This window comes from Solanum pennellii, chromosome 2 (assembly GCF_001406875.1).
Source record: "Solanum pennellii chromosome 2, SPENNV200".
Taxonomy (NCBI): domain Eukaryota; kingdom Viridiplantae; phylum Streptophyta; class Magnoliopsida; order Solanales; family Solanaceae; genus Solanum; species Solanum pennellii.
Window position 1 is genome coordinate 13,281,625 of NC_028638.1, and position 15,470 is coordinate 13,297,094.

General features: G+C 36.7%; 1 protein-coding gene across 1 annotated transcript in view; it reads left to right on the forward strand.

Annotated features, from left to right (window-relative positions):
- Window positions 1-15,470, forward strand: part of LOC107010986 (myosin-1) — a 36,827-nt gene that overhangs the window by 17,250 nt on the left and 4,107 nt on the right. The window contains exons 10-19 of the mRNA XM_015210276.2: window positions 23-126; window positions 264-402; window positions 1,784-1,902; window positions 2,007-2,159; window positions 2,235-2,324; window positions 7,403-7,480; window positions 7,784-7,942; window positions 8,036-8,242; window positions 9,196-9,401; window positions 9,495-9,630. Coding sequence (XP_015065762.1) covers window positions 23-126; window positions 264-402; window positions 1,784-1,902; window positions 2,007-2,159; window positions 2,235-2,324; window positions 7,403-7,480; window positions 7,784-7,942; window positions 8,036-8,242; window positions 9,196-9,401; window positions 9,495-9,630 — 1,391 coding nt within the window. The remainder of the gene's footprint in view (window positions 1-22; window positions 127-263; window positions 403-1,783; window positions 1,903-2,006; window positions 2,160-2,234; window positions 2,325-7,402; window positions 7,481-7,783; window positions 7,943-8,035; window positions 8,243-9,195; window positions 9,402-9,494; window positions 9,631-15,470) is intronic.

The window sequence follows — 15,470 nt, forward strand, 5'->3', positions numbered from 1 at the left end:
TCTCTTTGTGCGTCATCTGCAGAAAAATTAAATTTGAAGGATGTGAGTGAGTATAACTATTTGAGGCAAAGCAATTGCCACTCAATTTCTGGGGTTGATGATGCAGAACAATTTCGTATTGTAATGGTAATATTCTTCCAGTCGCCAAAGTCATGTTTGATCCTTATTCCATGAAAAAATGATTCACCTTTTATCTTCTAGTCAATTGACTTTTGATCTTGTTTGTTTCCTTAAAACTTATGAGAAGCTAAGTGTTGTTTTAGGAAGCACTCGATGTTGTCCATATCAGCAAGGAGGATCAAGAAAGTGTTTTTTCGATGCTAGCTGCAGTTTTATGGCTTGGAAATATCTCTTTTACAGCCGTCGATAATGAAAACCATGCTGAGCCAGTTGTGGATGAAGGTAATTTGGAAAGTAAAAAGATAATCACTTCAGCTATTTGCAGCCTTTCCGATTCCTAGTAAGCGGTAGTTTTTTCCTTTTGGGTAATGCCTTTAGGGATTGTTTCCTCCTGTCACTCTTATTCTCACTTGGACACCTTCCTTTCCCCTTTTTGATTTGTAATACTTTGGTTGACTCAAGTGAAAATATGTAGTTAACTACGGGACAGATAAGAAGTAAAAAATTTGATAAAGCAAAGTCACATAAACATGCTGTTTGGATGTAATGTGATCGTGTGATACTAGACCAACTTTTAGTCTTCGCATAACAATTTTAGAATCCTTAAGGCATTATTTAGTATTGCCTTCCTCAACTCACATAAGACACTAGTTTTCAACTTCTATTTATAGTCATTTGCAGAGCGCATCCAGTTCCAAGTTCAGATAAAAGAGGATGATTGCAATAGCTTGACAACTAGCTTCAAAATTATCAGATTATGAATCATCATCATAATAAATTGATATATATTATAGAGGAAAGCTCAATGATCTATAATCTCATGGAATCAATTCCGATTAGTTTATAATATAACACAATGATAAAATAGGAAAGAAAGAATGTGAGTATTAACCAAACCTTAAGGCTGTTTGTGGAATTGCCCATCCCCTTATAACACCCTTAAGATGCCTTTTACACCAGATATTGAGTATTATATAACTCAATTTTAATTTGAATGCTGACTTATGAGTACGCAGATGGGCTTACCGATAGTTGCTTCCAATATCGTGTGGAAAAAATTGATCAAAAAAAGTGGATATACATTACTGGTATCAATCCTTAGGGTATAACTTTATACCTATGTGGGACCTGTAACTCAACAAAAGGATATACACGAGCAATACAAACTTGTGACATATTTAGGGCCCGTTTGGTTTGGACGTGCAATTTGGATTTTTTAAGGTGTATTTTTCCTCCTTAACATAAAAGCCCCACAATTTGTGAAAACTATCAAACTTCCCCAACTCTTGTACAATCTTACTAAATGAAAAAAACCATAGTTCATAAACAAGGTATTGGAATATCTAAGGTGCCGCATTAATAAATCACAAATTTCATGATCCTTTAGGCATAATACATAAACACGACCTTTAACTTAAGTAGGATATGCCTAACAATTAGTGATATAATTAGAGTAGAATGGCTATAGAAGTTTCATGTAGCTAACTTCAACTAATTTGAGATTAAGATGCTGGTGATTATTTTGTATATCAATCTAAAGTATGTTGGGAGAGTCTTCTAATCCTTAATCAGTTACAACTGTCTAGTTTTCCAAGAAACTACAATGGTATCATGCTTTTATTGTTGGCTCTTTGATGTTATTATTTGATGTCTAATTCTGTAGGCCTAGCAACTGTTTCAACTTTAATCGGGTGTGGTGTGGAAGAGCTAAAACTAGCTTTATCAACTCGAAAAATGAGAGTAAGAAATGATGATATTGTCCAAAAGCTAACACTATCTCAGGTAATCATCCATTATATGGCCTGCTGAAAGCCTGTTAGCTGCATTTGACCGAATGGACCATTTAAGAAGTCCTTTAACAATTGATCTTTCTGCCCATTTGTTAGGCTACTGACACAAGAGATGCATTGGCAAAATCTATTTATTCTTGTCTGTTTGACTGGCTCGTTGAACAAATAAACAAGTCACTTGCAGTAGGCAAACGTCGAACCGGAAGATCTATCAGCATTCTTGATATTTATGGTTTTGAATCATTCGAGGTATTATGTTTATAATGCTTGGTTAATTCATCTTACTTTTATCTCTGATTATGCTGACTTTGATTTCCTTCCCAGAGGAACAGCTTTGAGCAGTTCTGCATTAATTATGCCAATGAAAGGTTGCAACAACACTTTAACCGTCACTTGTTCAAGTTGGAACAGGAGGTGATGAGCCCTTTACTTAATCCTTTTAGAAACTGATGTTGTGGTTGAATATATTTGCACCTGACTTTCAGGCTTTCGAGATCTTGATACCTGTGCACTTGAGGCACATGTCATTTTCTGTTTGTTTTCTTCCCTCCTTGATGATTTTGATTGAATGTGGGCAACCATGTAAAGAATGGAAAGGCTTTTGTTCTAGGCTAAAAACATGTAAGAACAACTGAGAAAAACTCTCAGCGTTCTTATTGGGGGGAAGAAGAGGATATTCTGCAGTAGCTACAGGTTTAATTTAATGTCAAATTACTAGAGATCGCAGATCTTTTGAATTCTTTGATTATGCTAGGTTCTCTTTGTGTTGTACTTATAACTTGGATGCTACTTATGAGATTGCTGTTGGGAGAAAAGTGGGGGGAGGTGATATAGGTGTGTTGTATCCTGCTAGCTGTGGTTGGATAAGGTTGGTTTCCTATTGTTTTCCATTATTAGATGCTCAGGTGTTTCCATTGCTCTGAACATACAATATTACTCCCTATGTCCCAAATTATGTAGCACACTTTCCTTTTTAGTCTCCCCCGAAAAGAATGACACCTTTGTGTATATAGAAACATTTTAACTAAACAATTTCATTTTATGCTTTATGAGAGGATTTACAGTTGCACAAATGTCAATGACTTGTTTCAAACCACAAGTTTCAAAGTCTTTATTATGTTCCTAGTCACACATCGCCACATAAAATGAGACGGAGGGAGTAGTAGATTTCAGCTCTTACTGTATGCCTATTTCGGCATGCGAGACTTTATATGGTAAATATTAGATCAAGTAGTTTCATATACTCCCTGTCTCCGCTATATATGCGGCACACTTCGTGAGTTCCTGTTTTAGTCTATCTAAGAAGAATGCCCCTTTTTATGTTTAGAATATTTTATCTTAGGAATTTCCATTTTATTCATTATGTGATGATTTATAGCCATGTAAATGTCTGGCTTGTTTTAGACCACAAATCTCAGAAAACCTTTCTTTCTTATACTCCATTTCTAGTCCAACAATGACAAAAAGTAAGGGACAGAGGGAGTACTTATTTTTACAGCATGAGACCATAGATACCAATCTATAATCCATTTGCCAAGTATGGTTGAGAATTTCAACCATCTTTCTAACATCTAAAAAGTTTTAGATAAACATACTGCTTTGTAGTAACACTTTTTAAACAGACAGTGACAACAGATTTCTTTTTAGACGAACATGATGCACTTTTTGAACTTCCTTTTTAAATTAATGTCCCAAGAGGAATATCATCATCAATGTGAGTGTATAGAAGTTCGGTGGTACAATATAAGCCGGCTGAGCATGATGCAGCCTCTTAGAAGTCGGATCAAGAAAGCCTTTTTCCTTTCACAGTCGTAGTGGTTCTGCTTTAAAAACATCTATTAGTTATTTTTTCCAATAAGAGGCATTTCGATAGCAGCTTCCTGTTATTGGAAGGAACAACAGATGATAATTCAGTTGGGGAAGTTAACCTTATTGAGTTTTAAAAAATGATGTCTAAGTGTTAATTTCAATTTTATCAAAAGCAATCTTTATCGATCAACTATAGAGTTGGAATGTTTTTCTTCACGGGTTTTTGAATTTTAATTCCCAAGTATTGAAAACTTTACTCTCCTAGATATCTTAAGTCAGTGAACCATAGTGAAGGTGGCCCAGTTTTGTTTTTCGTCCATCTTCTATTTTTTTTATTACTTTGCAGAAGGAAGCTTTTAGTTTTACTGTTGGTTTGCATTATTAAAGAAAGTGAATTTTAAGTTTTTGTTTTGTTTGACAAGGTAAAATAATTTTACTAGCAATTGAGGGAAACCCCGTATGCGAGCCATATACCAAAAGAAGAGAACCTACGTCGAAATATGGTTCTCAAAAAGAGAGATCCAAACCTCTATACAAATAGGGATTGCATAGGTACACCAAAAAGAAACTAGAGACAAAACACTATGCATTTTTACAAAATCTAGTTCCACCCCTTTAAATGCCCTCCTATTCCTCTCCTTACAAATGACCCACATGATTCCTGAAGGGGAAACACCTCATACCCTCGAGCTTCTCTTCCCCCTTCTATGGGTCCAACTTTGCTAAGCTTCCTTCACTTTACCCAGCATCACCCATTGTATCTATGCGAATCTTAAGTATCTGAAGAAGGATGTGAGAAGATAAGAGAAGGGAAGAAACTTATCAAAGACTTAATGAATACAAGACACATTTATTTATAGGTGTTAGAAACAAGACATGATATTTGTCTAGTGTGGGATGATATCTTATGCAAGAACATTAGTCATTCTTTCTAAACGTCTACACTTAATATTCTGACCTTCACAATAAAAGAAATACCTTTTCACCAAAATAAAGTGGGAGAACCAAATCCAGTTTGTTTATAATCTGAGAACACATGAAGTAAATAATGTTAAAAAACATGTTGGGGAACTTGCCGAAAAATTAATGGCCCCTCTCTTGCAAGAGAACAATCACCGGAAAGCTGCATAGCGCTGTCTGAAGTACCTGAAAGAGGCATTTTGAAACTGAACGATCACAGGAAAAGAAATTCAATGTCTCTGGAAGTCAAAGTGGTTGGGAGAGGCTCTAGAGCGGTCACTAGAAAGACACGTGGTGCTACTAGAGCAGTAGACGGAAAAATATGCAGTGCCACTGGCCGAAGTGACCATTGATAAAGAAAGAAAAGAAGGGAACAGTTTGCTGAGCAGACACAAAAGAGCACTGGTTGGAAAAAGTGCTGAAGTTACTGTAGACTTGGCCAAAATTGCTGAGACACTAATATAATGTTAGAAGATAAGAATATATCGAAGACTTAATGATTTGATACTAAATTGCTCGGACTTTTCACTTTCTGTGCCGTGCCCGTGTCGACATGACGTGGGTGTGGGATCCGTACCAGATCTACAACCAATTTTGGGTACTTTGACCAAAATTGACGGTGAATTTGGGACAAATGCAATAATTTCAGTAATCAAAGCAAAGGTCAAGGTGAAATTGAAGAAAATGGAATACATTGCACATTGAAAGTTCTATGTTAGCCCTTTTCCTTTTATCTCCTTCTGAGATACTCCTCTTGTTCAATATTTTCTCATCTGAAATACCTTGTAAGTTTCTCTTATAATGTCTCATAATTTAGATCTTCTTTTTGATAACCATGGTTTCCGGGTCATCTTTTCACCTGCCTCGACTAATTCCATGTTGATACCGGCCAATCTGCCACCTCCCACTAGCAAAAAATAGTTTAGACCTACTTGTACACATCTATATTTAGATATTTGAATTATTTTAGCCGAATACCCCCATCATTATCTTTACATGGACCAGTACGTCGAATCTTAAAATTTAGATCATCAAGGATGTGACCTCAAGATCTACGCCCATACTGGACAACCGCACCCGAGTGAGAGCAACTTAGATTTGATGAGTGTAAGGTACAACAATTTTAGGTGATAAATTACAAGATACATGTGTTTTTTTCAATATGGAACAATATCTCACATAAGAACACTACTCTTGACTCAATATTCTTTCATTTACACTTAATATTGTAAGAAAGATTGAAATACTAATTGTGATAATCCCATGAGCAGCGTCAGCGATGGGTGGCTACTACTTCTTGAATTTACCCAAAAATTGTCTGCCCATGCAGAAGCCACTGCCCTGGGACAAAACACATCAAAGGCTACCATGATCTCATGATACCCCAATACAGAACATAGGTTATAAGTATTTTTGGGACTTATTCCAGTTTTTTTTAAATTAAAAATGTCCTTGAGTATCAAGATAAGCTTATTATTCCCTTTAGTTTGGTCTTCCCGCTGTACTCATTTTGTGGATTTTAGAAGTTGGTATCTTTGGATTTGACTTTGTTATTTTTACCTGTATGCCATCTTGGGCAATGTTCAGACCAAGTTTTGAGCACTTTTGTCATCCTGTCTAAAAGATATTTATTCTGAAAAGAAGCTCAAGTTTGTAAATCTCCCCACCTCTCATTTTTTTGAACCCTGGCGATTCAGTAGTTTCTCCAGTGTAAAGGATGGGATGGAGATAGCTTTAGTTTGATTCTGACTTGACTTCTTCAAAGTGAGTACCCAAAACAGTATTTGTATCATATTATTCCAATCCTGATTTTGGTTCCTCTTTCTGAGGTGATAATCTCCCATCACCCTTATCCACATTTGCTTTCTCTTTTGCATTATATGATATCCACCTTTGATTCAGTACAGCTATAAAAAATGCCTTCTTCTGTGTTTTTACACTACTATTTTTATCCCAAAATAAGCTTTTATACTGAATAATTAAAAGGGTTGCCATGTTCATCAGATACTAGGGAGAACAGTGATAATATTGTTAAGAGAGAATTGTTCTCAACCTCCTTTTTGAATCTCAAATAGGATGATCTTTCATTTAGGCATTGGGTGGATATTTTCTCGTGAGTCATCTCTCCATATAATCACAATTGACGAGATAAAGCAGTCCTTTTTAATGGTTTACAGTAAGTTTGTGGGAGAACGTTACTTGATTATACTTTCTCCTCTTTGGTTCTTTGTTCATTTACTAAAGATATACGGTAAGTTTGCTCCAAACATTTTAATTGTCACAGAATTTATCAAAGTAATAATTAAATAAAAGAATAATTGTGACACCAATGTACTGACTTCAAGGGGTTTTATTTAATTTGATTCTACCTGCCTCAGGTTGATCTTCTATAGTTGCTTCTACCTAGTTAAGGCTTATTTAGCATGTTGATCATATATATCGACAGTATTAATTTCCAATACAGTAGTTGTTAGCCTAAGGAGTCTCAAAGCTTACGGTGGAATAAGGATATTTTGGTGGTAAACATAAATACTGTTTGCTAATCCACCAAGCAGAACTAGGGGGCAACATTTCTACTATGACATGCGTGACACTACATTTTCCGTTTAGGAAACTAGAAGGATGCTTGTGGCTGTGGTTTAGTCAGTTTCCAAGAGCTTTATTTTATTTTATTTGTATATAGCCATATTTTACTCTTCATTAACAGCTGACTTTCTTTCCAGGAATATATTCAAGATGGCATTGATTGGACTAAAGTTGATTTTGATGACAACCAAGATTGTCTAAATCTGTTTGAGAAGGTTCGTGCGTGCAGTCTCTTAAATAAGTCTAACTGTTCTTAGCCATTCAAATTGTTTTCTTTTACTTTTTCTTTAGCAATTTTTAGGAGTTCTCATAAAGCATTTAATGTTGTCACATTTGTTAAATCATGTTATTCCCTGAGTTTTGTTCTTGGTATTACTTAAGCCCGAAATATGAAGTGAAATTTCTATGCTGATAGAGGAACCAAGTTGCCACAACAGAGGCCTTCCATGTCTAGTGTTTCTTGAATATATATCTGGTTCTGCTGAACTTCAGCGTATTGAAACTTCTCTTTTATGCAGAAACCGCTGGGTTTGTTATCTCTGTTAGACGAGGAGTCCACCTTTCCTAATGGCACTGACATATCATTTGCCAATAAACTCAAGCAGCATCTAAATTCTAATCTTTGTTTCAGAGGGGAACGAGGCAAGGCTTTTACAGTAAGCCATTATGCAGGGGAGGTATGGTTGTTTATGACCTAATGCAGTGATGTGAATGACTTGTTTATGTTTTACTTATTTTTTCTGGAAAATGTAATAGTTCTTTGTTACAAGGTAACTTATGATACAACTGGATTTCTTGAGAAGAATCGTGATTTACTGCACTCCAACTCAATTCAGCTTCTATCTTCTTGCAAGTACCACCTTCCTCAAACATTTGCATCAAATATGCTTTCTCAATCTGAGAAGCCTGTTGTTGGCCCATTGTACAAATCTGGTGGAGCAGACTCCCAGAAATTAAGTGTTTCCACAAAATTCAAGGTATTTTTACATATCTACAAGGATCTCCTTTTTTCTTATATTTCTTCTTTTCTCTTCACTAAAGAAAAAGAAAAAACAGAAGTCAGTTGATTTGAAATCTGATAACTTGCTGATATGGTCCAAATTTTTTGTCAAAACGAAAAGATTGACCTTTGGTATGGAAACGTACTAAGTTATTGCTTTTAATTTTAGAGAAACACTGGAATTAAAAAAAAGGGCAATCCTGAGCCAAATCTTGTTTCTGTAAAAAAACAAAGGTTCAGATAAAAGAAAAGGATAGCTTAATGGAACTATCGAACACATGAAGTGGAATGCATTGGTTGATGAATCTTATACATTGGGACTTCAGAAAGAAAAAGAACTTCATAGGGTTTCCTAGGCGAGATTGTGATAATTACAGCAAGTTTGGTTTCCCCAGACTAATTAGTCAAAATTGTGTCAAATGAAGCTGGGAAGTAACTGATTTGCTTCCTGCTTATGTCTTGCATAGACAATATCTTTAGGGGCCAGCATATGATAAATTTAAGCAGAAACTACAGGAAGGAAAAGAGAAGAAAAAGTGAGTGTAAAATTATCACCAATACAATGTATTATTGCTGTATCTACCCTCTCAGATTCATTCCTAACTATTTATTCAAGTAAAACCATAGTCAAATGTAGTAAATATTTTGCTAAGCTTGTTTTATACGTTACTGTTGGGTATCCAGGTTAACAGAAAATAAATTTGGTTGATTTATTGAATTATATTCAACAATCATATAATCCAGATAAACTTGTTGGAGGACTGGTGTTTTGAAGGAGTTATTATATGACAAAATTATTACTGTTTGACTGTAGCAATTTACCTAGATTTGAGGCCTACATGAAGGAGTTTATCCTGTGTTGGGGGAAGGGTGCTCATGAACTAGTGGGATCCAACTTATGTTTGCCATTTTGATTCTTTTTGCTTGTAGGGGCAATTGTTCCAACTAATGCAACGACTAGAGAACACAACTCCACATTTCATACGTTGTATCAAGCCCAACAATTTTCAGTCTCCTGGAAAGTATGAGCAAGAACTTGTATTGCAGCAGTTACGATGTTGTGGTGTCTTAGAGGTAGTTCGGATATCAAGATCTGGGTTTCCTACCAGAATGTCCCATCAGAAGTTTGCTAGAAGGTAAGATGGAGTATTATCACTAATACTTCAAATTTTATGTTTATTTCTCGGTATGCCTGAGTTCTTACTCTCATCAATGGAATTTTATATCAGGTACGGGTTCCTTTTATTAGACCATGTTGCATCACAAGATCCTCTCAGTGTCTCGGTTGCAATATTGCATCAGTTCAATATTCTGCCTGATATGTACCAAGTTGGTTTCACAAAGTTGTTTTTCCGAACTGGACAGGTGAGGGATATTATTATGATTTATATCTTTTGCTCCTATTTTCTTGCCTCTCCTCCCTTCCCTTTGTGCACTTCTGTTGGGCTTTTAATTGTCAATATGGTCATAATCTATGTAAAATCTACCACCTGTGACCGTGAGTCATTATTTAATGCTACTGCCGGCACGTGTAATTACCTATGAGTATCCGGTACCGTACAATTGAGGCCCATACGCCCTTTTGCAACTACCTTGTTCTCTCCTCTAGATTTCCCCAAGACATTTAGTCCATTACCTCGTTTCTTTTTCATTTTAAATTTTGTTTTGCATGGAATTGTACGATTTTTTACTTGGGAGTTGTACAATCTGTATTACAATTTACATCTGTAGAGAAAGGGAGAAAAAAGTATTTAGAACAATTAAAGATCCAAACAATAAGCAAGGAAATTGTAGTTTTCTATTAGAACTTATATTCTGAAACAAAAACTTGGAGACGTTCAGGTGGGTGCAGGATGGATCACAAGATTAATGCTGAAGATAATATCATGCTTCAGAAGGAATTTGAGGACCACGAGATATGGGGTAAGTGTCAAACATTGTGCTAGTGACAAAGCTCCTGGTCCTGATGGTTTTACCATGGTCTTCTATACCCGTTGTTGGGAGGTTTTTGGAAAGATGTGATTGCTACAATCAAGAACGTTCATGAGAGATGTGTCTTTGAGGAAAGCTTCAATTCTACCTACGTGGCTTTAATTCCAAAAAAGAATGGGTGCTAACGAGCTCACTGACTTCAGACTCATTAGCCTAATTGGTGGCGTGTACAAAATCATCTCCAAAATACTCACCGAGAGAATCAAATGGTTATGCACAAACTGGTGGACCACCAACAATTGACCTTTATAAAAGGGAGACAAATAATGGATGCCATTCTTATGACTAATGAGTGTGTTGATGCTAGAACTAGAAGCAGTGTCCCAGACATCCTCATCTTGTGTAAGCTGGACATTCAAAAAACTTATGTAACGACTCCAGAGCACCCATAGTCGTCAAATGGCATATTCGACCTCTTGGAGGTCTTATACAAGCCCTTGGTATTATTCATCGCATTGTCATAAAATAGTGCGAAATTTAAAACCCTTTTTAAATGAAAATTATAAGGCTTAGGAGTCAACACATTCCTAAAGATGTCTTTATAAGCAATAGAATACTAGTCTCATAATGGCCAACATAGACCCAAACTTTAAGAATCTCAAATTAGGGACACGATCCTTACATTGAAAGAAAAGTACAATGTCTTATACAAATGTCTAAGTGAAAAAAAAAAACTAGAATAAGAAGTCTTGTCCTCGACATATGAGGACATACCCAAATCTTGAAAGAATATCTAAGTTCTAAGCTTCAACTGTAGAGATCACCTCACTTGTCCACACCTACACTTTGTAGAAAATAAAGGAAAATATGGAATTAGTACAATTAAGCACTAAGTATGATGACCATGCAAAAAATCATGCAAAATGGACACTTTAGTTGATATATTTTTTTCGTGCTATTTTGATAAAACTTCATAAACCAAGTATAAAAGACATGATACAAGTCAATCATCAACATACAAGATAATACTCCCATTATCCACAAGATATGACCATATTCATTAAGTAACCCATTTAACCATTTGGACCCTCTACCTATGGTTATCCTAAGGCCCACCTAAGTAAGACATGAAGCGGCTGCCCATACAACCCCTTAATACACACCTAGGTGATCCTCAAGACTACCCCAAGTAAGGACATAGACCATACTAGCTAGGTATGGAATCCGGTGTCATAAGACCCCACACCGTGGAAGGTGTTTCTATTTACCAAGGGTAGAACTTATAAGCAACCCATATAGGCACATGGTTAAGGGATGTATAAAGATGTTCATTGGACTGTAGCCTTTCCTTCGGGCAGAGACACCATCTTAACCATATCCACTCGGTGCTAGCCTTAGTTCTCAGAGTATTTCATTCACATGTATGTACTAGACCAACATTAGGTCTACCGACCCATAACACTTCTACCAAGAAGGGCACCATGCTTAAGTCTACCGATCAAGGTTCATAAGGATAGCTTATTGACTCTCTTAGATAAGGTTTTCTACCGTTCCGGCCCACCATTTCTAAGTCTATCATTTCACACAAGAAGGAGACACCATCATAAGGTCGACCGCTTCAAGGTTATACATTTACCTAGGGATCTAGACTCATCGAGAAAGGGCACCTTTCTAAGGTCTACCGGTTCAAGACATAGTCTAAAAGTCTCATTTGTTATTTATAGAAGAGTGCGCCCATATCTATTAATCAAGATGCAACATCAGAATATGGTCCTCTACATACTACTATCAGTGAAGCTATGCCTTCCATAACAATATACAACATTCACCTTGCACATCCATACATATATACCTTAAGACAACAACTTAATTCATCATATAATGCCTTGAAGGCCATGGTCACAATACACATATAAGATACACATACCATATTTAAACACTGCCACCATAAGTGGACCATACCACACCAGAGCAATTTTATATCAATTCTACATTAATAATGAAAATAGAACGACTTACTATCCTCCAAAGCCAAATCAACATCATTAAATTCCCAACAATTCTATCACCACAAGAGGACTTACCCATAATTTGCGCACAAGGCCATAATTTCATACTCATCCTTATACTAACAAGTTATCATCAATAGAAGTAGATAACAATAAGAATCAACAATAGAATTCAATCTAAACTCAATTTCATCAATATCCAATCATTATCATCAAACTCAATTTATAAGTTAAATTTAGGAGTTTAGTGAAGATCATGGGTTCATGGAGTTTTGCACTTGAAATCATCAATTAAACCATGATATAATCATATCATTTCGTTTGAAACCATTTAATGCCAAGAACCCATGAGTTTGAGGAAGAATTGGGGTTTTTCATAATCTTTGGAAAACTTGAAAACCATTTGAGAATTGACTCTAGAGAGAAATCTAACTCTAGATAAAGAGTCACAATACCTTTGTATTAAGAAGTCCACGAAATTGTAGAAGAAAGTTATGGAGATTTTCAATCCTAGTTCCAATTTGACCTTAAGCTTCCAAGGAATTTTGAGAGAACTTTTGGAGGGAATGGTTTTGAGTTATGAAGAATGAAGTCTAATTCTAGGTTTTACTGTTAAATCTAACTTAAAATACATTAATACACATAAAATAATTGTCCCCATTTATTTAGCCAAGGGTGGAATTTACCAAACCACCCTTAGCTTGGCCAAGACAAGTGCAGGATTGCAGGTGCCTTCGCACGACCCCCCCCACCTACGGACCGTAAGTGGGTTGATGGAGCGTGCTGCACCTCCGCGGTTCGTGACTGGCACCCTCAACTGGGGGATAAGCTCCCACGACTAAGTGTGGAGCGACTTCCTATGGGGCGTCACTTGGGGTCATTGGTCAAGGTTGTCTTGACAAGTTTTTGGCCAATGTTTAGGTCCTCCTCAAGGATCTTAAGGGTGGTCCTTGGGGAGTTGTACCCAGACGTTTCGACCCCAAACACGACCATCTAGATACTAGGGTCATCTCCAATCATTTAGACTCTATACGACACACCTAAACATGAACAACACACTGGCACACAAAAGACCAGTTTTTGAATGTCTTGGTCGTCCCTTTACGTCTGACCTCAAAACAATATCAAACCAGCCCTTAGAAGTTATTTCTCATTAACTTTGCAAGTTATTAACTCAAGGAACTCATGTGAAGCGCTAGTTCATCCTATTTCATTTTTGGGGTCTTACAACTTATGGCCACCGCAATTGGAAGTTCTGTTGGAGACTTGGAGGTAGATGGTTAAAATGGACGAAGTTGTGCATCAGCACTGTGAAATTCTCAGTGCTAATAAATGGCTCTCCTACAGGTTTCTTCTCTTCACATAGGGGTTTAATACAAGGAGACCCATTATCTCCCTTTCTTTTTTTTATCGCTATGGAGGGGCTAAATGATATGTTGAAAATCGCTCAAGAAAAGTTGTCGCTGAAAGGTTTTAGGGTATCTAGTAGAGTGGGGGCTGATCTGGAGATTACTCACTCACAATGCAGAAGACACTCTTGTCTTCTATGATGCAAACAAGAACCAACTCAAGATTTTAAGTGTAATCTTTGTTCTTTTTGAAGCTATCTCTGGGCTTCACATTAATTGGAACAAGAGTTTCTTTTCCAGTAAATGAAGTCCTTGAGTTACCCTCTCAGGCTAGGATTTTGAGCGGAAGGATAGGAGATCTACCAACTACATACTTGTGGATGTTCTTGGGAGCCAAAAACAAATCTATAGACATCTGGAATGGGGTGATTGAAAAATGTGAAAAAAGGTTGATGAGTTGGAAGAGCCAGTACCTTTCTTTAGGAGGAAGATTAACACTCATCAATATGCCTACCTTTATGATGTCACTTTTCCCTATTCCTGATGGTGTTATTGACAAACTTGATGCTTTGAGGAGGAACCACCTTGGGGAAGGAAATAGTGAAACCAAGAAATTTCACTTGGTTAAGTGGGATACTCTAATTGAAGAGTAAACCGGCAAGGGAGAGGAGATAGGAATTTAAAAATCCAAAACTAGTGCCTTGTGATGAAGTAGCTATGGAAATTTGCTTCCAGTGAGCAAGCTCTGTGGAAAGATGTAATACAAGCCAAATATGAAATGAAGGATCTCTGGATAACTAAAATGGTCAGCACTTACAGATCAAGCCGTTGGAGAGCCATAAAAAACCATTGGCCAAAGCTCAGAGGAAATTGCAATATTGAATTGGGTAACGGTAGGAAAGCCTCTTTTTGGGAAGATAGATGGCTAGAACAAGGATCTCTCAAATCCTTTTTTCGGATATTTTCACCCTAAACCAGTAGCAAAGGGCCAATGTGGCAGACATGTAGTTAAAGCAACGGTGGAATCTGAGTTTTGGAAGACCTCTAAATGGCTAGGAGATCCAAAGGTTGGTGGATTTTTACAAGGTCTTGGGGCAGTTCAAAGGAATTACTGATGCTCATGATATCTGGGATGGCGGGATCACAATCAAGACACTTTCAGTGTCAGAAGAGCTTACAAGAAGCTTAATCCTTGTAACAGTCAGGGAAATGGGTGGCGATGAAAGCTGATATGGAAAACTAAAATCCCCTACAAATTGTCTTGTTTTACTTGCCTTACTAAGTAGGCGGTTTTGGCCCAGAAAATCTTATGAAAAGAAATATGCAACTGAGTCCTAGGTGCGTCCTATGTGGTGAAGAAGTAGAGATTGTCTACAGTCACTTCCTTCACTGTAGAATAACCAACATTTTGTGGAATGTTTTTATTAATCTGAAGGGCATGAAATGGGTTATGCCTAGGAAAGTTACCTAGACTCTGAAGATATGGAGCAGTTATGTAGGCATTACTCGGCATAAACAGAGATGGAAAATGATTCCGACTTGTATTTGGTGGTCTGTGTGGAAGGAAAGAAATCTCAGATTATTCCAGAACAAGAGTAATTCCATCCAGAAGATTTCGATGAACTGCTTAGAGTGTGTTTGGTATGAAGAAAAACATTTTCTGGAAAATGTTTTCCAATTTTCCCATGTTTGGTTGGGACAAAAGTTTTGAAAAATGTTTTCCAAATCAACTCATTTTCCTCAAAATTAAGGAAAATGACTTCCCTTCAAAAATTAAGGAAAACATTTTCCATAGCTCTCCTCCATTTTCAAATTACATTTTTTTTTTGGAAAAGCATCAATTTAAAAAAATATTTTCAATTTCAAAATTTTTATTTTTTCACATAATCCTTGACTTTCCCCCCACCGGCCAGCC